Genomic DNA, 23,226 nt, shown 5'->3' on the forward strand with positions numbered 1-23,226 from the left:
TTGAACAAAGAAAAAGAAAAACACTCTCGACATCTTTCTTTTTTTTTTAAAACAAGCTCACACCTAGTTACCAAGCAATAATGCACATAGTATTTCCACTTATTTAAAAGCAGGATAAAAGAGCATTGTAGATTAAATGCCTTGCTCACGGGCATCGCTGCCGCGGCCGGGGATCGAACCCCGGACTTTTTTCATGTATAGCCAGGCTCCTAGACCACTCGTCCACGGCACCTCCATCTCGAGTAAGATCCTAGAGTAATGCTGCCATCTACTGCCAGTTTTATGCATAGTTTTACGTGGATGTTGACATTACATTCTGTTTGAGACCGACTTAGGGAAATTTTTGGTTTCTCTTTCTGTTTTGCTATCAATTAGGTAGTGAGTTGGGTAAGGGACTTGTTATTCTTACGATTGATATATCATTTATGTGAGATCTGGGTTTGGATATAAGTGTTTTGTGTTGGTTTAATGCGAGTAAATATATTCCCTCGGCCTCGTCTACCTTTCGATGTCGCTGGTAGCCGGGCTTGAACACGCCGGGCCGAGAGAGCCGGGGTGGTGGTGGCGGTGGGGCGGTGATGGCAGTGAGAATTGATTGGGAAGTCGGGGACAGTTAACTCAAATTGTCTCTAAGTCAAACCCAAGAAAGCATCAGAGCTCAGCCTGGTCCTTGATACGGCCGAAATCGCGGGAGTTACTGTTTTTTGTTTGAAAAATAATATTAATAAAACAAATCAATTAGGCCTAGTACTACCGTAGTACTACCTAGACAGCTGGCAGCCGTCTGTTTCGAGGAGTTTTTTAACATTTTTTAAAAATTTCTCCTCGTACACAGACGGCTCGCTATCGTGCAGCCACCATTAGGGGACTTGCAATGCAAAATCCCCCCGTCGGGGCTTTTCAATTTTTGTCTTTAATGAATAAAAATTTCGAAAATTATAGTGACCAGAATGCAAATTTATATTCCCTCTTGGCATCAATTGCCAAAAAACGGAGAAAAATGAACAACCAACAAAACAGAGACCGAAGCTTTTGGTCTAAGTACTACCGTACTATTATATAGACCAAAAAAAGCTTCGGTCTCTGCTCTGTTAATGTTGGTTGTTCAGCTGAACTCCGTTGGCTTCACTCACCAAATACAGAGACCGAAGTTCTAGCGCGATCTGTAAAGGGGACTCAATGGCCATATGTTCATGTACTTAAGATCGGACAAAACGGGGAAGTGAATTTGCGTGACAGCCGAGGGCGAGGTAAGTCACTGTATTTGTTCCTTTTAACTTGATTTTTCTCTGTTTTTTGGCAATTAGGCCTAATGCCAAGAGGGAATATTAATTTGCATTTTGGTTGCAATGATTTTCAATTTTTTTATTCATTAAAGACAAAAATTGAAGAGCCCCGAAGGGGGGATTTTGCATTGCAAGTCCCCTAATGGTGGCTGCACGATAGCGAGCTGTCTGTGTACGAGGAGAAATAAAAAAAAAATGTTTAAAAACTCCTCGAAACAGACGGCTGCCAGCTGTCTAGGCCTACTAATACTATATAGAGTTGCCTACAATGTGTAGGCCCTAGACTGCTGAACTGCTGAGTAGACAGCTGGCACAGTCAGACCGCAGGTCCCTGTGCTAATGAGCAAAAAGGCCAGATTCATCCAAATCATCTCGTGGCAGAATCCTCCTCCTTGCAAAATCTCGTGATTCGTGAGATTTTCTTTCTCTTAGAATTTACCTGATTTAACCTAGAGTAAAATGAAATATCATTGCACCATCAGATAGAGTAAATGTTACTCTTTCATGTTGGTCATTTACTTTGCATACAATATTTTGATAAATAAGTGAATTCCTGCCCTGAAAACGTGCCTCAAAACTGAATTTTCTTCCTCTGTTTTCTTTTGCAAATTGTGCAAAACTTTTTATTTTGAGCCTCAATTATATATATATCACCGTAAAGCTGAACTTCTCTACTTTCTCACTATGCCACTCTTGATATGCGGCACCGTTTAATCGGGTCAAGATCACACTTTTCCCACCAAGGTACAAGACGAGATTTATGAAATTTGTAGTTGCATGAAATCCAGAGTTCTGATTGGCTGGATAAGGTTTGCACAACAACAGGCGCGGGTAATTTGAGGAGATTACCACATGGGGAGTGTGACCTTCTCATGAATCCATGCACTGGAACCGTTGGAATTTGCCAGTGTGTGGTCTCTTTGACCAATCAGAGTGCAGTATTCTTGTTTTCAAGCTGCTTATTGTACTTGGCCAATGAAAAGTGTGATCTTGACCCGATTAAACCAATTGTTATTTTGAAACCTATACCATTTTAAAGCATACATATTCAGCTTTATCATGATCTAAAAATAATTTGGGCTCAAACAAAAATAAAGAGTAAAAATTGCAGATTTTGTCAGGTGAAAATAATTATTTTGTAGCATGTTTTAGATCAAATGTTTAACCTATATTACAAAGTCTTTGAATAAATGCAAACACATGACCTGAAAGAATGATTCTTCTTCTTTACAATGATACCAAAATCATAAAATTTGATGCCCAATTAAAGCAGCAATGACTAAATGAAAAGAGGTGTGTTGGTCCGCATCAAGCTCATTAAATATGCAAAACCCCTATAGTCATGAATATCACTTGGATGAAAGAAGCCTTTTTCTTGGGACCTGCCGACTGACTGGGCAGCCGTCTGTTTCGAGGAGTTTTTTTAACATATTTTTTTTTATTTTCTCCTCGTACACAGACGGCTCGCTATCGTGCTCCCACCATTAGGGGACTTGCAATGCAAAATCCCCCCGTCGGGGCTCTCCAATTTTTGTCTTTAATGAATAAAAATTTTGAAAATTAATGCGACCAAAATGCAAATTAATATTCCCTCTTGACATTAATTGCCAAAAAACAGAGAAAAATCAAGTTAAAAGGAACAAAAACAGTGACTTACCTCGGCTGTCGCGCAAATTCACTTCCCCGTTTTATCCGATCTTAAGTACATAAACATATGGCCATTGAGTCCCCTGTACAGATCGCGCTAGAACTTCGGTCTCTGTATTTGGTGAGGAAGCCAACGGAGTTCAGCTGAACAACCAACATAACAGAGACCGAAGCTTTTGGTCTAGGCCCTAGACTGCTGAGTAGAGTGCTAGACAGGAATAACTGTCGTTTCTGGGGATTTATTCAACAATTTCTGACATTTTACTGTAATCCTCATTCATGTATGGTGAGTGGAGCTAACGTAGTTCAGCGGAACAACCAAAATACAGAGACTGAAAACTCAGTCTGAAGCTTTTGGACTAGTAGAGTGCTAGATATATAAGTAGATGATAGATCTAGGGCCAAGCCCACTCATGGTTTCAAATCGTCTCGTGTGTGAAGGATTCATATGCACCTGGTGCACGCGAATCTTTCACACCCTTTTTACTAAAATAACTATGACTTTACATCATAGCTAAGAATTATACTTTTTCTATAACACTTACCGAACCATATGGATCGTTTGTTGAATTCTCTTTGCTGTTTTTTAAAATAAAATAAGAGCATTTTTCGTGATCTTCACGTTGATGCCTCTGGAACAGCGTTGATATCAACTTTTGCCTAAAGAGGGCGCGCGATATTATTCACAAGCCGGTTTGTTTACGGTTTGCAAGTTGTACTGCTAGCTGCATTCTAGGCGCCCAGCATTATCTTCCTCTTTCTGTTAACTGCCTCATTTGCATGTCACTGAACTGTGCATAGATGCACGATGTTTTGTGAAAAATAAGCGAAACTTTAAAATGTCATAACTTTCTTGTTTTACATCCGATGTCGATGAAATTTTCAGTGTTATGCTTTTTGAATTTTTCTCTTTTATTCAAATTATCTTTTTGCTTGGGTGGACTAGTCCTTTAATTTTCAAGTCAGTATAGTGCCTATTCATGCACTCTAAAAACAAATCAGTCAACCGGTTAATAGGGTCTGCTGGGAGCAACTGTTATTCTAGTCAAATTTGACTGTTTTCTAGTCGTATTTTTCTAGAACATAGTTATTTCTGACCAGAATATATGTCAAAACTGTGATTATCAGTGATTTCCATATCAGTTGCACCCAGATGACTACTGGTCTAGTCAATTTGAGTGATTTGTTTTAAGAGCGTGTATAGTAAAAATTTCAGCTTGTGTATGTTCGCGCTCGATTCATGTGAAACCGGCAACATACTTCTTGTCCGCTTTTCCCTCTAAATACTGGGGTCCGTAACACTCTTTAATTATCGGATCAATCGCTAAGTAGATATACACTCTAGATTAAAACGATCAGTGAAATTATTCTAGATCGGCTGTGAATAGTGACCAGCCGAATATGGAATTTATTTATAATCTTAAGGATTAGCTTTTAAATCTCAAAAATATATTTCAATCAACAAGATTTAAATCTAAATCTTATATTCAGCTGATCCCTATTCACAGCTGATCTGGATTTATTATAAATCATTAGAAACTTCAATCATGCAAGATCTAGTACAGTCGCTTATGTCAGATATTTGGCTCCAGCTAGATTTGCTTGCCAAAATGGAATTTAATGGCTAACTTTGTCAATTCGAGGGTGCTGATTTCAAAAATTTAGGGTGCCATTTTTTTCGAGCACGTCTTCAGCCGCCATTTTGAAAATCAAAATGGCCGCCGTTTTTAAATGCATTTTCTCCTCTATCTCGATTTCTGAGCTATAAAAAAGATTAAAATTGGTTGCAATACCCATGTTTGTGATACCATAGATTTAATTCATGTCATAAATTTTATTGCAACTCGTCAAATTAGGCCGCCATCTTGAATTTCAACATGGCCGCCATCCTGAAATAGATTTTGTCCTTTATCTTGAGCTTTACAGAGCCATGATTTCCTTTAACATGGTGTAAATGCCCCTGGTTGTGTACCAAATACTTAATAAGGTCTCAAATTTTCTTTCAGCTCATTTATACTGGCAGCCATTTTGAATTTCAACATGGCCGCCACCTTGAATTCCAATATGGCTGCCGTCTTGGAATAGATTTTGTCCGTTATCTTGAGCTTTAGAGCCACGATTTCGTTTAAAATGGTGCAAATGCCCTTGATTGTGTACCAAATATTCAGTAAGGTCACAAATTTTCTTCCAGCTCATTAATACTGGCTGCCATCTTGAATTTCAACAAGGCCGCCACCTTGAATTCCAATATGGCCGCCATCTTGGAATACTTTGTCCATTATCATGAGCTTTCGAGCCACGAATTCCTTTAATTTTTTCCTGGGGGCAACCATAATATCTACCATAAAATCCTGCCAAGACTACAATATGATAAAACGACTAACCATTTCTTGTTTAATAGATGTCAAATGAATGAAACTTAATAAGTGATCAAAACATATGTACATGTATCATAATATATTGTACATGTGAATTAAGAGTGCATTGATAGGATTATCATTATCATCAGCCAAATAAAGTGATTGAAGAAGTCAAAGAGAATACCATGTACTCTTAATTCACTATTAGATATTGTCATCTATCTAGGGCAGGTTTGAGATAGTTCTTTATCCATCTACTCTTAGATATGCCAGCAAACTTCCCTCCCCAATCAGCACCACTGAAGGCATGAAGACCAAGCAGACCCTTGCTTTTCTCCTGTCCAATCTTTCTCGTATCTCTTTGCCTTCCCTTTACCAGTGATGAACTGAAGCTTGCATCTAATGTTGCTGCAAGAGTGCATATTCATCAAATAGATGAAGACATATGTATCAGGAGAATATACGTCTATACCTCTGATGTCTCCAGTACACATTGATGCATCGAGTACATGCAGAGGTATCAAGGCGTCTGCCTCTTCATGGGATTGCGTGCCAATACTGGAATCAAAGACGCCTTGTTTGTTAGCATATGTCGAGGTTCCATAGACAGTAACTATGATCTTGCTACTGTCCGAATAGTCGTGTAGAAGAGCTTTTCCTGGGTACTCTGTCAGCTTTGCTTTCGTTTCATTGTGGGACAGCAGAGTCTTTAGTAGAACTAGTTTGATGTTGGTGAAAACTTTGATGTCAAATTTTACTGCACTGATGACAGCAGATCTCTTTCTACGTGTTTGGGCCTTCAAGGAGTTGTCTATGTATCTGTCAAATATGACGCGTCCTTCATCATACCCAGACATGATTTTCTGGATGCTCCGAATAAAGGCTTTAGCAAAGTCTAAGCATGTATGCATTGATGGGCCCTTGTTGATGGCTTGTACAACTGCCATTGTATCGATAATGCATACTTTGTCCTGCTTGTTCATGTTCGTTGATTTATTGGTTGACGAATCTACTACTTCTTTTCCATCTGTAGATTGTGAATCATATTCTTCAATGGCATGCATGAAAGCGCTCTTGTCGGTGGGAATAGGAAGGCTTCCATCGAAAGAAAATAGTGACTGTGGGATGACAGAGAATTCATACTTTCCAAATGTTTGACCCAGAGATTCAATCATTCCAGGGCGAAACTGCTGCACTACAAGAAACCGTGTCAGAAGCTGACGATCTTCTCTTAACTTCACAATCTTATTTCGAACTTTGCACTTTGTTTTCTGCTTGCATGTACTAAATGTCTTTAGTTTCATTTTCTTCATTGGATCCCAAACAGACTTATCTGCTGTAGTAGCAATAACTCTCTCTGATACAAGCTCTTCAAATTTCTTCAAACCCTTTGCATCCCTGTCAAGTATAACTTCTTTTGCCTTCTCTGGAATTGCCATATTTGAAACTAAGTTTACTATATAGATCAGCACTTTTGTCTGTGAATGGGTTTCCACAATGTTTGACAATGCCCTGTTAGATCTGTTCTGAATGGCAATACATTTGTACTGCCATTGACCAACTTAGCTGATAGTGTTCATTAGTTGTTGTGTCGTCTCTGCTTATGCAATACGCATTCTGAAAGTCATGTACTACGGTAACAAGTTCAGGACCAGTTAAGAAGAACCTGTCTAGTGCATCCTATTTCTGTGTCCAATGATGCCACCCACAACCTTCAGTTCTCGGATCAGTTGCTCCAATGTTTGATCAACGAAGAGATTGGTGAAGGGAATTCCTGACTTTGTCACCCTGTAGTCTCCACATTTCAGGGAATTCCATGTTTCCTCATCAGTTCTCTGAAGCATCTGCATTTCTACAAGGTACACTGGGACTAGCCGAGCATATTTTTAGAGGTCATGAGCAAAGTAGTATTTTATCTGCTCCTCCATGGCAGAAATATGTAGCTCCCATTCTCCCTGCCTGCCAGTGCTTGCACGAATCAAATGAAGGAGGCTTTCAACTTGATTCATGTAGGTTATCAGAAATTGTGCCATCTCTCCATGCCCTCGCTTGTACTGGTCACCACATTGACATTTATCATTCCTTTTTGTTTACTCACATAATGCATGGACCATTCCAAATAAATAGGAAATTAGAGAGTAAAACTTTTTTTTACAAACACCTTTGTTTATCAACATTTGCAAAAGTTTGCAAAAGTTAACCCTATTTAGGCTGGGGTATTTTGGGAGTTCATATGGCCGGGGGGGGGGGGGGGGCCTGCCAGGCCCCCCTTGAGATCTCGGCAGTCGACCAGGCCGAAAATTGGCACGCCAGTAGTCTGGGATATAATCTACAAAATTGTATAGTAATTTATTTCATGCGAATTGTTATTAAGTGGTTATGCCAATTGATGCTTAATTAGTATGCGAAATCATACTTTTTCCTCTAACTCCATAAATATAGCTCCAAATGTTCTAATTTTTGGCAGAGAAACTCTTTGTGGTGTTCTTAGCAAGTTTACATTTTAAAAAAATGTGATATCAGATCAATTTCTTATGTTTTATATTGTTTTTTGCAATTTCTTATGTATTTCTTTATTTTTGGACCATTTTTCATTGTTTTTTCAATGAAATTCGTTGGGGACTCTTCTAATATCATAAACAGCATGAAAAACATACATTAAGACCAGCAAAACTAAAAATAATGATACATTTATGATTTTTGGTTGAAAACACAATTTATATTGAATTTGTACACAAAAACACGGTTTTGAGCAATTTTGGGTCTGACATGCACTTATATTACATTGCGTAATTTCGGAACCGCGTACCCGGGCGACGCAAAATTGGTCTCAAAAGTTGCGCAGGACTTGAAAGTAAAAAGTCAACGAGCAGCGCGGTCAAAAAAATTTGCGCGGCGAAAATATCGCGCAGCTAGTTAAGGGGGGGGGGCGCGATGGCGGCCATGTTGAAATTCAAGATGGCAGCCTAATTTGATGAGTTGCAATAAAATTTATGACATGAATTAAATCTATGGTATCACAAACATGGGTATTGCAACCAATTTTAATCTTTTATATAGCTCAGAAATCGAGATAGAGGAGAAAATGCATTTAAAAACGGCGGCCATTTTGAATTTCAAAATGGCGGCTGAAGACGTGTTCGAAAAAAATGGCACCCTAAATTTTTGAAATCAGCACCCTCGAATTAACAAAGTTAGCCAATAAAATCCATTTTGGCAAGCAAATCTAGCTGGAGAACATAGTCTCCTATACTAATCTGTATTTTAGGCACATTTGGTTGAAAAGGCTCGTTCTGTCATATTTGCTACTTATCGCTAAGATTTGTGTTATGGGCCCCTCGTGCCAACTTTGATCCTGCGCAAACTACGGAAGGCTCTAAATTATTGCAAGCTGATTATTGGTTTTTGAAAATGGGGACAAACCATAACAAAATTATTTCCCAAAGTATGTTTTTATGTATAGAAAATAGACAACGATTAAAACATGTCTTCCTTCATTAACAAATGAAGGATATTTTCCAATTAAAGTTTATGCAATTAAGAAAAAGGGATGGGTTACAGGCGGCGGAAAGCACAAAAATTTAGGGGCCCACCAAATTTTTTTTTTAGAGAGCAAAAAAAAATTAGTTTTTAAACCAAAATGTTAGGGCGGGACCACACAAATTTTAGGGGGGGGTCCTCCTGAATTTTTTGGGGGGATGCAGGAAAAAAAATTGAGAAGCAAAAAACAATTCAGGGAAGGACCACTAAATATTTTGACAAGCAAAATAAGGGTTATCAACCAACAATTTAGGGGGAACGTCCCCCACCTCAAATGAAGGGGGAAACGACCCGCCTATGTCTGCACCCCGATAAACTTGCCTCATCATCCCACTTTCCCGACTGAACTCGCAAGACATCCTGCTCGTTCAATCCACTTTCATCATCATCTTGTCAAAAGATGGCGTACTTTACCAATAAGTATATAGGGGAAGGCGGGGTAAGTTGAGCATAGGGGCAAGTTGAGCCACCAGCCCCAGGCCAATAATGAATGAGTCAGACATTGTGGTGGTATCATGTATTGTTGACCCATAGCATAACCCCTAAACCCACCACATTGTTTTCAACTTTTGAAACAAAAAGTAGTTTTTTAGAGGGAAAAATATGAATTTCAGCCAAAAAAGTAAAAAAGAGTGTGAAATAGATAAGTGCTTTATAAACACACACGTCTTTGAATATAATAAATACATGATAGCAACATTATTAGTCCAGGTATGGATCTTCATTCTTGTCATAGTCTTTTATATGATGGATGCATGATGTGTGGATACAAAATTATCGCACTAAGTTCGGACTGGGGTAAGTTGAGCCAAACAGCATGGGGCAAGTTGAGCCATGGTAATTCCTATGGTAATGTATCTTAAAAAACAAACAAACCATAAAAATCGATTGAAATGCTGGCTGAAAGGAGCAAATTTACATGACTGCTCTTTTCCTTTTAAAGGATGTTATTATTCATAGAGAATTAGCAAATGAAACGACTTTAAACAAAAAAAATGACATGCTAGTTCTCCCCTCATACATTTTGTACATAGTTTTTGTGGCTCAACTTACCCCAGAAGGTGGCTCAAACTTACCCCATATATGGGGCAAGTTGAGCCATTTGATATCGTTTTTTTCAAAGGTCACAATGACTTTCAGTGTGGGGATAGAAAGTTATATATAGGTGGAAAATATTTCAGAAGAATTAAATTTCAAGGCAAGGTACTTATTTCGACAAGATTATTAATCATATCAATTCTAACATGCAAAAGGCAAAAACTGTCGCAACTTACCTTGCCTTCCCCTACATGAGATGCAACCTGTTGATTTTTGGTACAATTTCCTATTATGCGCTGACGACTTGAATTGAGAATGTTCGATACGAAAAATTGCTTTTCGATTGTTGTTTGCATACTTTCCACCGCAGTATCAAGGACGGATCGAACGGAGTATCCTGATTGAGACTTGGAGGTAAGCGATAAAAACACTTTTATAAATAATTTCCAATTCTTTTTTAAAACAAACTTAAAACATTAAAAAAGAATAAAATAGTGGAGAAATACTGAAACGTTGGGCGTTTTTCATTCCCGCACATTCGTGTGATGAATGAAAACGTCAAAGTCCACTATGAAGCCACATGCGTTGTGCGAGGTTAGTATTACTAACCTCGCATCTTGTGTGAGTGGGCCAGGCCCTACATCATTTTGGCAGTTTAGGCCCACCAAGGCTAAGTCAACATTATTAAGTTCTGGTCTGTGATTTCAATACTCTCCTGAGCTTTGAATCTTTTCCATGAAAAAGGAGAAAAAATTTATTCTCTAGTCTAGACACCCCCCTAACGTTTATCTAAATTTGAACGTTAGGCCTAGACCACATAAGATAAAGAGTAGAAAATGAGACGGATTTCATCCATCTCTACTGACCGTCTGCAACAGAATTGCATTTACGTGCACTAGTCATATCTACATGTATTCTTGCAATCTCTCTGAATCGACTTTATTCTCTTCTTTCTCTGGACCAGGGTACAGATGATGGCTTCCTTGCAGCACCTGTTGAGGGTTGCCGTTCTCCTCTCCTTCGGTTTAATCCGAGAGACACTCGCTACTCCCGATGACAGGTGTCAGTTCATCTTCAAAGAAGATCATGTCCTTCAAGTTGCTGAGTCTGAAAATGCCGGAGCCAAAGTGAGAACGGATCTCCACACCGAAAACAAGATTAAGTGCGCCGAAGCTTGCTGTGAATCGGAGGGAGGTATGGACATAATTTAAAATGCATCCCACATAAAAGGGAAATCTTTATTCAGTCATGGATTTCACAATTATCAAATATGTTTTTACAATAAATGTGATACTTGTAGTGTGAGTGGAATCTCGTCTCTGATTTATGATCGACAGTTTAGCAAATCGTTCACACATTGTAGCTTACTTTAGCATTAGATGTCGGAGACGATTTGTGCAGAAACTCACATGTGAATCTGAATCCACCCTCAATTCAGGGATCAATAAGAGTATATGAAAAAAAATAAAAAATTGTCTAACGTAAGCTCGGTTGTGTATCATGAACCAATCTTGTCACATATTTCTGCACAACTGGATTTTGACATTAAAATTTCAAACTCGTCTTGCTCATTTATGTGAAGTGTTTGACTTACATGTATATTAGGTATCAAAACATAGAGGTGCATGTATATATGCATTGTATGATGATGTAAATGAAATATCATATTTCAATTGACTTTGAAGGAAAAAAGACATGGGAATCATAGATTTTTTTTGGGGGGGGTGCTCTATATTTTACCAATACCAGGCATGGCAAATCCCTCAAAATATTGCCAGAAATTAATTTTCAGTTTAATACCTCCATTTGAAAGATGACAATATCAGCTTAAAAATTCAGTTTGATGTTCCAAGGAAAGAACTTTGACTACCATATAATGTTGCTTCTGAGAAAAAGGGGATTTTTTAGGTTGACAAATCTATCGACACCTCACAGCTTATTAATGTTTCTGGTGACAAAAAGAGGATTACACCTCTTAAATTTAAATTAGGCCTATCCTAGAAATTGGCCCTTAAATTAGTTTCAAATTTGTCTCACTTTATGAGGCAACTGTTCTTTATTACATGTACATGTACCTTTAACTCATTGAGTGCTTCGTGCACGCTACGTATCCTACTATAACATGCCACACTCGTGCTCGCACGCCTACTATTGACTGCTTTGTGCTTGCATTGTTTCCTACCCTCGCCTGCTTCGTGCATGACTGCGCACATTCGGAATAACAATCATTGTTACGCCGTTTTGCATTGTATTGCGCATCGCATGCACGCCGTAATTAGCACTATTGTGTGCAGTGTGAACTCTGCTTTCTGACAGATGAACTTACTCACGCGGTTTACATTCGACTTTTTCGAGTATTTCTACATTTTTTACAAGATATGGCTCTGCCTCTGAGAGGGAAGAGACCTAGGTTTTTTGATCCATACAAAACACTCCACAAAATGGAACTACTTGATACAACTCATATTTTAGCGGTAAAGATAATAACCAATCCACATAATGAGGACATCATTATAAGGGGTATGAAATTTCCTACAACTTTACTACACAATATTTTGTGGATAAACTAATCGTTAGAGAGTTACAAGCAATTGTCATCATGACTATTGGAAGGAGTGAATACGACTCGCGATCCCAAAATCAATGTGGCACAGGGGGGTTTTGTGGCTGGCACAGGGGATTAGCATCGGATTAGCACTGTGGCATTGGCTTAGTAGTGTGCGTGGCATGTTAAGAGTTAAAGTATCAATGAAAGATCTTCTTTTGTGTTTGCTTTACTGAAATTAAGAATTAGGAGAATACTTCGGTTCTCAGGAAGAAGAATAAATTCTAAAATAATATTTAATAAAAGACAAAATGTAATTAAAACTGCAATTTTGGTTTGTTTGGTACTTTTTTTTTTCAGCTATACTAAAAGCTGAAATTTGACCCGTCACCCGTCAGACCAAAACAACTTTTAATGTCCTCATATTGGAAATCACACGGTGTGACTTTTGTGGGTTTTGCCATGCCTGATCACATAATATCATGCATAAATTGCATTATTTTCAATAGTTATATATTGCTGACAAAATTAAATCTAGGTCTTTGGGAAGTTATGTACATGTAACTTTATTAGGTATGTAGCCTAAGAATGTGTTTCCCGTTTTTCTTTTATTGTAGAATGGTGCGCATTTGCAGTGTATCATTTCCAAGCCAACCCAGAAGCAATGAATTGTTTTCTTTCGACCCTTCTGAGCAAACAGCTTTTAATGTCCTCGTACTGGAAATCACACGGCGCGACTTTTTGTGGGTTTTGCCATGCCTGATCACATGATATCATGCATAAATTGCATTTATTTTCAATAGTTTTATATTGACGGCAAAAATAAGCCTAGATTTTTGGGAAGTTATGTAACTTTATTAGGTACACTGTATATGTATTCTTAGATTTGTTCCCCGTTTTTCTTTTCTGCAGAATGGTGTACATTTGCCGTGTATCATTTCCAAGCCAACCCAGAAGCAATGAATTGTTTTCTTGTCCAGTGTGTACCCGATGGCAGTCAAGAAGATGTTTGTATCACAAAGCACGTTCGACACTCAGACTTCACGGCAATCGCCGTTAAGCATCGTAAGTAACTGTGGAATAGAGACACCAGTTAAAAGCTACTGAAAGCATTCAGTAGCAAACCGGTGTGTTGGCTCAGTTGGTAGAGCGTCCGTCTCACAACCGGGAGGTCGGGGGTTCAAACCCCGGCCGCGTCAGACCAAAAGATGTTAGAAGATGGGAGTTGCTGCTACTTTGTTTGGCGTTCAACGGTTAAAGGGATAGAGCCTCGTCGATCTGGCGTTGCACAGCGGCTGCCGGTCAATTGGGCAAAGCAAATTTTCGGAGTATTTCATTTCATGTCTATTTCGAACAATAAAATATGGATTTTCATCATCATTTTCATTCAGTTTGATTGGCCAATAATGAACTTCATATAGAAATCATGCATTTGTTGTCATAACAAGTCTGTATGAAATGGGACCCTGATAGAGAGTGGAAGATATCATCAGTCACCTCATTTGCATACCGACCAGGATGTGCTTATAACTGTTTTGTGAAATTAAATGAAATTGAGAAATTCTTATTTTACTTCCAAGTTTACTTGTTGGACATTTATCTTTTTGTTCAAATCAACTTTTTTTTTAGGGTGGTCTTGTCCTTTAACAAAACACAACTGTATAAAATGTAAGAAAAACAAAACTGTATTCAAATTTTTTTCCCCCTGAAGAGTTGGTTCGACACAAATTATATTGATTTGAAAGATTTTAAAATCGCTGTTAAATGTTTTCATGTTGTTTGTTAAAGAAACCGATAGTTTTCTGAATTTGTTGTTTATCATAATGTTGACTGCAGCCAGCTGCCATCACCACCTCCACATATATACATATTAAAAAGATATTGCCTATTCAATTGTATCCATTTCATTCATGCTCTAATCCTATGCCAGTTGTTTGTTATTAACACAGTCATATGGATTTTATTTATCAATAAATCATCTTCATGAATATCAATTTCAATTCTAATTTCCATCAAATTATGTCTACCACTTTGCCCGCACTATGTTTGAAAAATAATAAAGCAGGCTAAGCTGTTGCAGTACAGGGTTAATTATACGAATTGATACCCCCCAATGCTCCCCCCCGCAAAAAAAGTTTTAGGCCACTACATTACCAAGGAAGTGGGGAAATAATAAATGTGTGGCCATTATAATATAAAAGCCCTTTGAAATTATGACTTTAGTCATCTTCAAGAGGATAACTTTTTAACCATACCAATTCATTATTTTTATATGTTATTTTTCCCTGTTCCCCTTCTGTTTCTTGTGTACAAACTGATCTTATATTCTGTATTGATATAGTGAAAGATCCAAAATCTGGTTTAGTTCATCTGTTGCATTCTCATTCTAAACGTCAACATGTAGTTCGTCGATCTCTATATCCTGATCTATTGCAAGACGATGTAATTAGAAATAGGGTTCGTTCTCACAAAAAGCCTATTTCTTCATCGAGCAAGGCAAAGTCTTCTGATGATGTCTCTCCTGTAGCTCATAACCCTTCTAAGGATCACTTGTCATCACTGCCACCATCAGCATCATCGTCACCATCATCATCATCATCCTCATCATCCATCTCCTCATCATCACCATCATCATCCTCATCATCACCATCATCATCATCATCACCATCATCATCATCATCGTCGTCATCATCATCACCATCATCATCATCACCATCATCACCATCATCATCACCACAATCATTTCCATCGGCATCATCTTCACCCTCATCATCAACACCACAACCACTTTCAGTCCAATCATCGTCATCATCATCACCATCATCGATCTCCTTATCATCATCTCCATTCATGAGACTTCGTAGCACCACTCGTGAGAGAAGCCATCCTGTTTCAAAGTTCACCTTGACCCCTTCTCACCCATTCACCAACAATCCCATTTCTAAGGGAGAAACTATTTCATCTTCTCTCTCATCCTTCTCTGCTCCAACACCTCACGCAGCTACCCCACCAACAACTCCTCCGCCTCCAACCACCCCTACTACTCCCCCTCCTCCGTCGTCTCCTGTTAGTCAACCTCAATCAGCTGGCACATCCACGCCTCCTTCCTCTTCCCCAACCACTCCCCCTTCCTCTTCTTCAACCTCTTCCTCATCCTCCTCCCCATCCTCTACCGTGCCTTCTAAACCAACACCGTCTTCCATGGATGCGATCCCCACTAATGACTCTGCGGAAGCCCTCGATGACCTGAACGCTGCCCTCAACTCATCACTAACATCACCTCTATCTAAACCTGCTATCACAAATGCACCACCACTACCACTAACAACAGTGGCAGCAACAGGTATATATATATATCAGACTTGTTCATATAAATAGCAGAGAAACAAGTTTTGTGCATAGCAAAGATCAGCAACATGATATGGTGCTGAGCTATATATATTTTCATCCAAAATGTATCAGAATTATCAACTCATAATAAATTTTCAGTTTCACAGATGATATTTTGCTTAATTACGCATCCTAATTGTTACAGATAATGGGGTCGCAGAGAAGTATGCCCCCCTCCCTGGTTGATGTTCTAGTTTTAATCGGAATTATGTCTTTTTGGACTAATTTAGTATTTGGTGCTTCTATACAGGCCTGTATTCTGAAGTTGGGTTTAACTGAAACTCCGATTTAAAGTTGTGGTTTAAGTAGGGGAAGCCGAAAGTATCAAAATTTTTATTAATAGATGTACATGTATGTTTCCTATGTTCACTGTGCTCTTTCCTGATTCATCGATGGTGAAGACAATCATCTATTTATACTTCCTAGACAATTATGAATGATTTGAGAGCCAAATGAGCTGAAGTATGATATCTCTACTGTTAGTGATTTATGTAACAATTGGCTATCCATACTTACTTAAACCACAACTTTAGACCTGAGTTTAAGTTAAACCCGACTTCAGAATACCGGCCTAAGTATGCAGCACTATGTAAGAGTATATCGGGCCTGAGATTCATCAAAAATATAATTTCATGTGCACAAATCAGTGGCAGTTCCTATTCCCAGTCAATGAAAAACAGATTAATGAATCATTATTTTTAACTTGATTAAAAAACAATGTCATATTGTTTTAGTTCAGAATTGTATCAACAACAACTTCAGGGCAGGATTCTGTTACACTCTACAGCTTTTTTGCAGTGATTTTTCTTGCTACATGTACAGTGCGAGTTTTTTCAGCTTTGCTTTTCTTCATGGAATTGGTGTTTAATATGGAGTGATATAAAAAAAATAGTCAAACTGGAATACATGTGCAAGTGAGTGAAACATATAATCTTAAAGTTATATTTAGACCAGGGTGACGTTTCATGTTCTAAGTTATGTACGACATGAACAACACTGGGGATCAGTCGTTAGGTGCCAATTTTTAGTCCTCTCTTTGAATGTATTTTAAATTCTTAAGTTCCTTTTATTTTGATTTTTAGATATCCCAACCTCTAAGCCCAAAACAACAGAAAGTCCCAAGGTTTCAACAACCAAAGCTGCAGCTAAACCTGCAACAAAAGCCAGTATAACTGATTCCACCCTCAGTCCCAAATGGACCAGTCCAGTTTCACAATCAAGCAATCAGGGGCTTCAAAGCAATACATCTCAGCCAATCAATGCAACTCAAAGTGGCCCGGAAGGAAGCAATGGCCAAGGAGAGGTAGGTTCGACATTTTCTTACATGATTGAATGTTAAAGAAATTCAGCGAGAGAGCAAAGAGTGAGAAAAAAAAGGTTTGAAGTTTGGCGTTTACTCGAGCAAGTGGAAGGAGATGTGTACGCTGTGTAGTCACAGTGAAACTTGCAAGCAGTCCAAACTGTCCAGTAAAACTTGTGTCAAAGAAACTGGTACCTCAGCTTTTATGAAACTTCACAACTTCAAATTTTGTCAGTATAAAGAAGGAGAATTACTCTTTCCAGTAAACTAATTATCTAATTTTTACTTTTTGAAAACCAAATTATTATTTGGGTTATTTACACAGAACATTCTGGTTTTGGGGTGGCTGGACATGTACATGTATAAGGGTAGGCTGTGATACAGGCATGATAAAAAGTCCCTAATGGCCTTGTCCCACAGGCCGATGGAAACAAATGTACTCATAACGTATACAGCGGACAAGCACAATTTTGGGATGGCTCGATCCGTTTTCATCCGCTCCAGACAATGGACGAAATGGGCGAACAATGAAATCACAGTGGACGGATGCTTGATGGATATAAGGCGTATGAAACACGTATGCAAAGAGTACACATCGGTTACATAACATTCCAACGAATGACAAGATTCTTTTCCGTTTTACATCCTCTCTGAATATGGAAGTGCAGTGGGACCAATCCTTAATGCGGGAATCTCATGTCTAATGCAGGATACTAAGCATGTCTGTAATTCTAGTCGATGAATATTTTCCCTATTTACATCCTCTTTATATTTCAGGTTATTCCCGACAACATCAATAGAACCACAGTAACACAGACAAGTAAGTTTCAATTTTTTTTAAAGACCCCCCAAAAAAGAATACATTTGTGATGAATGATAGGATGAATGGATGATTCTATTGGAATGTTTTGATTAAGATAATAGAGACTAATATTATGCAAATTTGATGCTGGAAATTTAATTAAAGGACAAGTCCACCCCAACAAAAACTTGATTTGAATAAAAAGAGAAAAATTCAACAAACATAACACTGAAAATTTCATCAAAATCGGATGTAAAATAAGAAAGTTATAGCATTTTAAATTTTCTCTTATTTTCAACAAAAAGTTATATGAACGAGCCAGTTACATCCAAATGAGAGAGCTGATGACATCACTCACTCACTATTTCTTTTGTATTTTATCATATGAAATATTGTTATTTTCTCGTCATTGTCATGTGAAATGAAGTTTCATTCCTCCCTGAACATGTGAAATTCCATTATTTTAACATTTTGTGCTTCAGGCAAGGAGGTCTTAATCGTCAAATTCGTAAAAATTGAAATATTGTATAATTCAAACAATAAAAAGCAAAAGGAATAGCGAGTGAGTGACATCATCGACTCTCTGATTTGGATGTAACTGGCTCGTTCATATAAATGTTTTGTTGAAAATAAGCGAAACTTTTAAATGTCATAACTTTCTTATTTTACATCCGACTTTGATGAAATTTTCAGCATTGTGCTTGTCTGATTTTTCTCTGTTGATTCAAATCAACGTTTTTCTGAGGTGGACTTGACCTTTAAAATCAGATTGAAATGACGGATAAAGTTTGACTGATTTCATAGTGAGTTACATTTACATCCTAGTTGGTAAATGATTAAAATTTGGGGACACCCACAATGAATTTTTTGTCTGAATTGAACATGAAATATTTCAATATTTTTCCTCATTGTTGCATCCTTGCGTAGTTCAATAAAGAGCTTCCTTATTGTCAAACCCGCAAACATTGTAGTATTTGACATCGACTCTCATTTGCATATCACCCATGTAATAATAATAATAGTAATACAATGTATTGTGCCTTATAGTATAAAATATACCACCGCCCCGTCTTACAAAGAGTTACGATTGATCCGATCAATCGTGCTGAATATAATCTCCTTAAAATATACATGTAGTGGAAAACCTCACTAAACAGTCATTGGGGAAATTCATGAATACTCCTAGAACGGATATAAAGTGCACGCATCTAAGCATTTTATAATTGCTAGCATGCAACCAGCGTTGCTTTACAGTTGCAGCTGCGGTTATGGCTTTGCAGTCAGGACTTCTTATCTTAGGAATTTATCTAAAAAAATGTTGGGAGGGGCATGAATCAGCTCCCATTTCTCAGATTTAAGATGAAGATAGGAAGCAGACGAAACTGTGACTCCTAGCTAGCCGTGTCCCTGTGGAGAACGGGGTCCCATCTTAAAAAGGGTTACGATTGATCTAATCAACTGCAACTATCGAAAGTCAGCAACATCAAGGTGCATGTTTGTGCAAAATATTTCCTTAATAATATGATACATATTTTTATTATGATGTATTATCTGTTACTTGTTCTGAACATGTAGTGTGCTCCTCTTTGTCTTTGTTTACAAAAAAACTGCAAATGTCTAGTAGGGAAAATTGTGAAAATGGTGGAGTTCCATATGTTGAGGTTCATGGCATCAATCACAACGATTCGTAGGATTGGACCCAGGGATACTACAGTATTGCAGACATGGCAAGAAGTCATGTTCTTTTAAGGCCCCCCCCCCCCCTCTGATTTTCGATTACTGGCTCTAGACCTTTCTCCTATTGCTCCAATGCAGGTATCCTCATTGTGACGCTTTGTTTTGGTATCATATTCCTGCTAGCGATGATTGTAGTGTCGGGGAAGAGGTGGTGCGAGGGCTACCATAGAAGGAAATACAACAAGGTGGACTACCTCATCAATGGCTACTACAGCTAGGTGGTCAGTAGAACTTGACGCAAAACCGATTAATCAATTAAAATTCCCATGATGGCCTTCTTCAGGAACCCCCAGTCAGCAAAGCTGTGCAAAATGACAGTTTACCGTTTTGTAGCCGTTTCATGTACTACTGTCCTGGGATATAGTCGAGGCCGGCCTCTTGGCCACATTTGGCGACCTTGGGAGGAGATCGTCTCCAGTGGCCTCGTGAAACTGGAACTTTCGGCATTGACTGCATCCCTGCTCATGTCTTTAGAGAAGTCTGATTGGTCAAAATTAGCAAAACTTAGCCAAAATGAGTCCAAATTGGCTACAAAACGGCATGAAGCGGAGACAAAATATCTACACAACGTCAAAGTCCACACTGAATACATCCATGATAAGGTAGGTATTTCGCAAAGATTTAGGTGTGACCGAAAATCGTACTTCAATTCTCAGTTGCGTGCGGTATGTAACGCATCAGCGCACGAGCCAGATCAACCCCGAGAGGATGTGTACTATTTGATACTTGTCAATGAGATTACGCATTAAGATATTAACATTTACTCTAAGGGTGTGTTGCAACAGAATATTTGCAATCAATCGCAAATATTCTGTTGCAAGTTTACAATTGATTGATCACTTTTAACTTAGGCAATTACACTCCTTGTTTCCAGGAGCAGATTAGTAATCAATCAAGAATTTGCAATTAATTGCATGACATGTGATTGATTTATAGGGACCAAAAGTAGACTTGCAATTGATCTCAAGTTTCTTGCAACACCACATTAGTCACATTTCGAGTCTTCATGAAACATATAAATTGAAATAAGATTTTGGTATGAAATTCAAATTGTACAAAAGATTACATTAAAATATCACCTATTGTACATTTAAATCTGTGGATTTGCATTCATCTTAGGGCATCGGAAAGAATTTGGTCTTGACTTTCAACTTTCTTTAACAAACATTTTTATTGCCATTTATTATTTTGTGTAATTATTGTACTAATTTGAATATTTTAAACAATTTTAAGTCTTTCATTAAAGGACAAGTCCACCCCAACAAAAACTTGATTTGAATAAAAAGAGAAAAATTCAACAAGCATAACACTGAAAATTTCATCAAAATCGGATGTAAAATAAGAAAGTTATGGCATTTTAAAGTTTCGCTTCATTTCACAAAATAGTTATATGCACATCTCGGTCGGTATGCAAATGAGGAACTGATGACATCACTCACTATTTCTTTTGTATTTTATTATGTGAAATATTTTTATTTTCTTGTCATTGTCATGTGAAATGAAGTTTCATTCCTCCCTGAACATGTGGAATTCCATTATTTTAACATTTTGTGCTTCAGGCAAGGAGGTCCTAATCGTCAAATTCATAAAAATTGGAATATTGTATAATTCAAACAATAAAAAAACAAAAGAAATAGTGAGTGAGTGACATCATCGACTCTCTCATTTGGATGTAACTGGCTCATTCATATAACTATTTTGCTAAAAATAAGCGAAATTTTGAAATGTCATAACTTTCTTATTTTACATCCGATTTTGATGAAATTTTCAGCATTGTGCTTCTCTAATTTTTCTCTATTGATTCAAACAAACATTTTTCTAAGGTGGACTTGACCTTTAACTTATGAGTGATTGAACAACCCTATGATACGTGCCAGATCAGTAGCAGCTCTGTGTATTAATGTATTTTTTTTGTGTGCAAATTAGTGCCAAGGAATTCATCAAGATTTAAGGGCTGGTATTCAATTCAAGGTGCAGATTGACTGTTGCTTCAGCGAATTCCTCACACTCATATTCAGATCACGAAAGCATTTTAACCCCTCAAGCAAAATCTAAGCAAAAAAATTAACTAATAACCATGGGGGGGGGGGGTGCCATGAAGTTTTGGCCGATTAATGTACAATGGAGGCCTACATGTACATGCATGTATCCACCCAGGTGACCCAGCTGTGTGCATCGAGTTTGAATATGTGTACATGGCCTTAATTTAGGTATGGGCTATAACTAGATTTAGAAAAAAATACTTTAATAGGCCAAAGAAGACAATTGAGTAAGAGAGGTGTTAAGTATTTTACTATAGTAGAATAATGTGTACAATGCTTGAAATTCTGGCCTAAGCATTGAATTCTATTGTCCTTTCCAGCCTTGGATTTTTAGTTTATTGCAATTATTAATCAAGCAATTAATATGTATATTTTTTCTGCATAATGACAACTCATTTGCTGCCATTGTTAACTAATAGAAAGCTATATATTTCATGTATTATTTATTAAATATTATATAATGGTTCAAATCATGAAAGAAATAGTACATATACATGTACATGTAATATCTGATTTTATGCTCAATTATGTCTTGAAATATTAACATTAGGCCTATATGATTTATTATATTTATTGCAATGAATATTACATTCAAATTTTGAAACATGTGGAGTGATAGACTCTTTTGGCCTGTATGCTGCAGGGACGGATCCAGGGGGGAAGGGGATGGGGGCTGAGCTGGCCCCAACCTGCACTCACGCTGAAATAGCATATAAGGGGTTTAATTTTCCAAACTTTCTGGGGGAGGGCCCCCGACCCCCCGTCAGGACGTACCTTCGGACCCCCTTAAAAATTCCTGGATTAGGCCCACCCTTTAAAAAATTCCTGGATCTGCCCCTGTTCTGGACTTGGGGTTTGTTTTAAATTATGAAACTTGTTGTTTGATTGGATCATTGGACTCAAACTATTAACATTGGTGGTTTTTATACGATAGTGATATCAATACACATCTATATCGCACCATACATCTAGAAATATTCTATTCCGAGGTGGACTGCTGCTGTTACCCGGCTTTAGCATAGGCTGCATCTATGAAATTAATCATGCTGGCTGTGTGTACCCTTAGTGACCTTACCTGGGTTGAGTGTTTCATAAAGCTATTTGTAGAGTTAGGCACAACTTTACGCATGACTGAACATGTTCTTAGGTCATAAATCAGTTGTACAGGGATATCACATAGCACAAGAAAGGATCACCAGTCGTGCGTAAAGTCATTCGTATCTTGCGAACAGCTTTATGAAACACTCACCTGGGTTGAGTGCGGCACAATGTGGATCAATCCCTTTTCAGTCCACATTAACTACATGGGGTAGTGAGCTATGGGAGTCTCGTGGGCTAGTTGTTCAGACTCTTGCCCGCCAATCAAGGGGGTCGGGGCATGGAGGATTTCCTTCAGCAGGAATTTTTTGCACATTGTGCCGCACTCGACCCAGGTGAGGCAAATTGGTACCCATGATGAATATCAAATCCTTGTTTTGAAGATCTTCGAGATTAATGAAGATTATCACCTTTAACTCATGGATTTGAATTCTTCAAAAA

The 23,226-nt window shown here is 38.0% G+C and overlaps 1 protein-coding gene across 1 annotated transcript; it reads left to right on the forward strand.

Moving 5' to 3' along the window:
- The first annotated feature begins 282 nt into the window (after positions 1 to 282).
- On the forward strand, positions 283 to 20,886 carry LOC121405874 (MANSC domain-containing protein 1-like). Its single transcript, XM_041596852.1, has 7 exons — positions 283 to 387; positions 10,836 to 11,065; positions 13,329 to 13,481; positions 15,418 to 15,759; positions 16,889 to 17,109; positions 17,884 to 17,926; positions 19,724 to 20,886. Exons 2-7 carry the CDS (start codon positions 10,843 to 10,845, stop codon positions 19,861 to 19,863), a joined length of 1,122 nt encoding a protein of 373 aa, XP_041452786.1. The 5' UTR covers positions 283 to 387; positions 10,836 to 10,842; the 3' UTR covers positions 19,864 to 20,886.
- Positions 20,887 to 23,226: the final 2,340 nt, after the last annotated feature.

This window comes from Lytechinus variegatus, chromosome 19 (assembly GCF_018143015.1).
Source record: "Lytechinus variegatus isolate NC3 chromosome 19, Lvar_3.0, whole genome shotgun sequence".
NCBI lineage: Eukaryota > Metazoa > Echinodermata > Echinoidea > Temnopleuroida > Toxopneustidae > Lytechinus > Lytechinus variegatus.

Coding starts and splice junctions, on each gene's coding strand:
- LOC121405874 (XM_041596852.1), top strand. CDS start 10,843: ATGATGGCTTCCTTGCAGCACCTGTTGAGGGTTGCCGTTCTCCTCTCC. Junction 11,066..13,328: donor TTGCTGTGAATCGGAGGGAG/GTATGGACATAA, acceptor TCTTTTCTGCAG/AATGGTGTACATTTGCCGTG. Junction 15,760..16,888: donor AACAACAGTGGCAGCAACAG/GTATATATATAT, acceptor TTTGATTTTTAG/ATATCCCAACCTCTAAGCCC.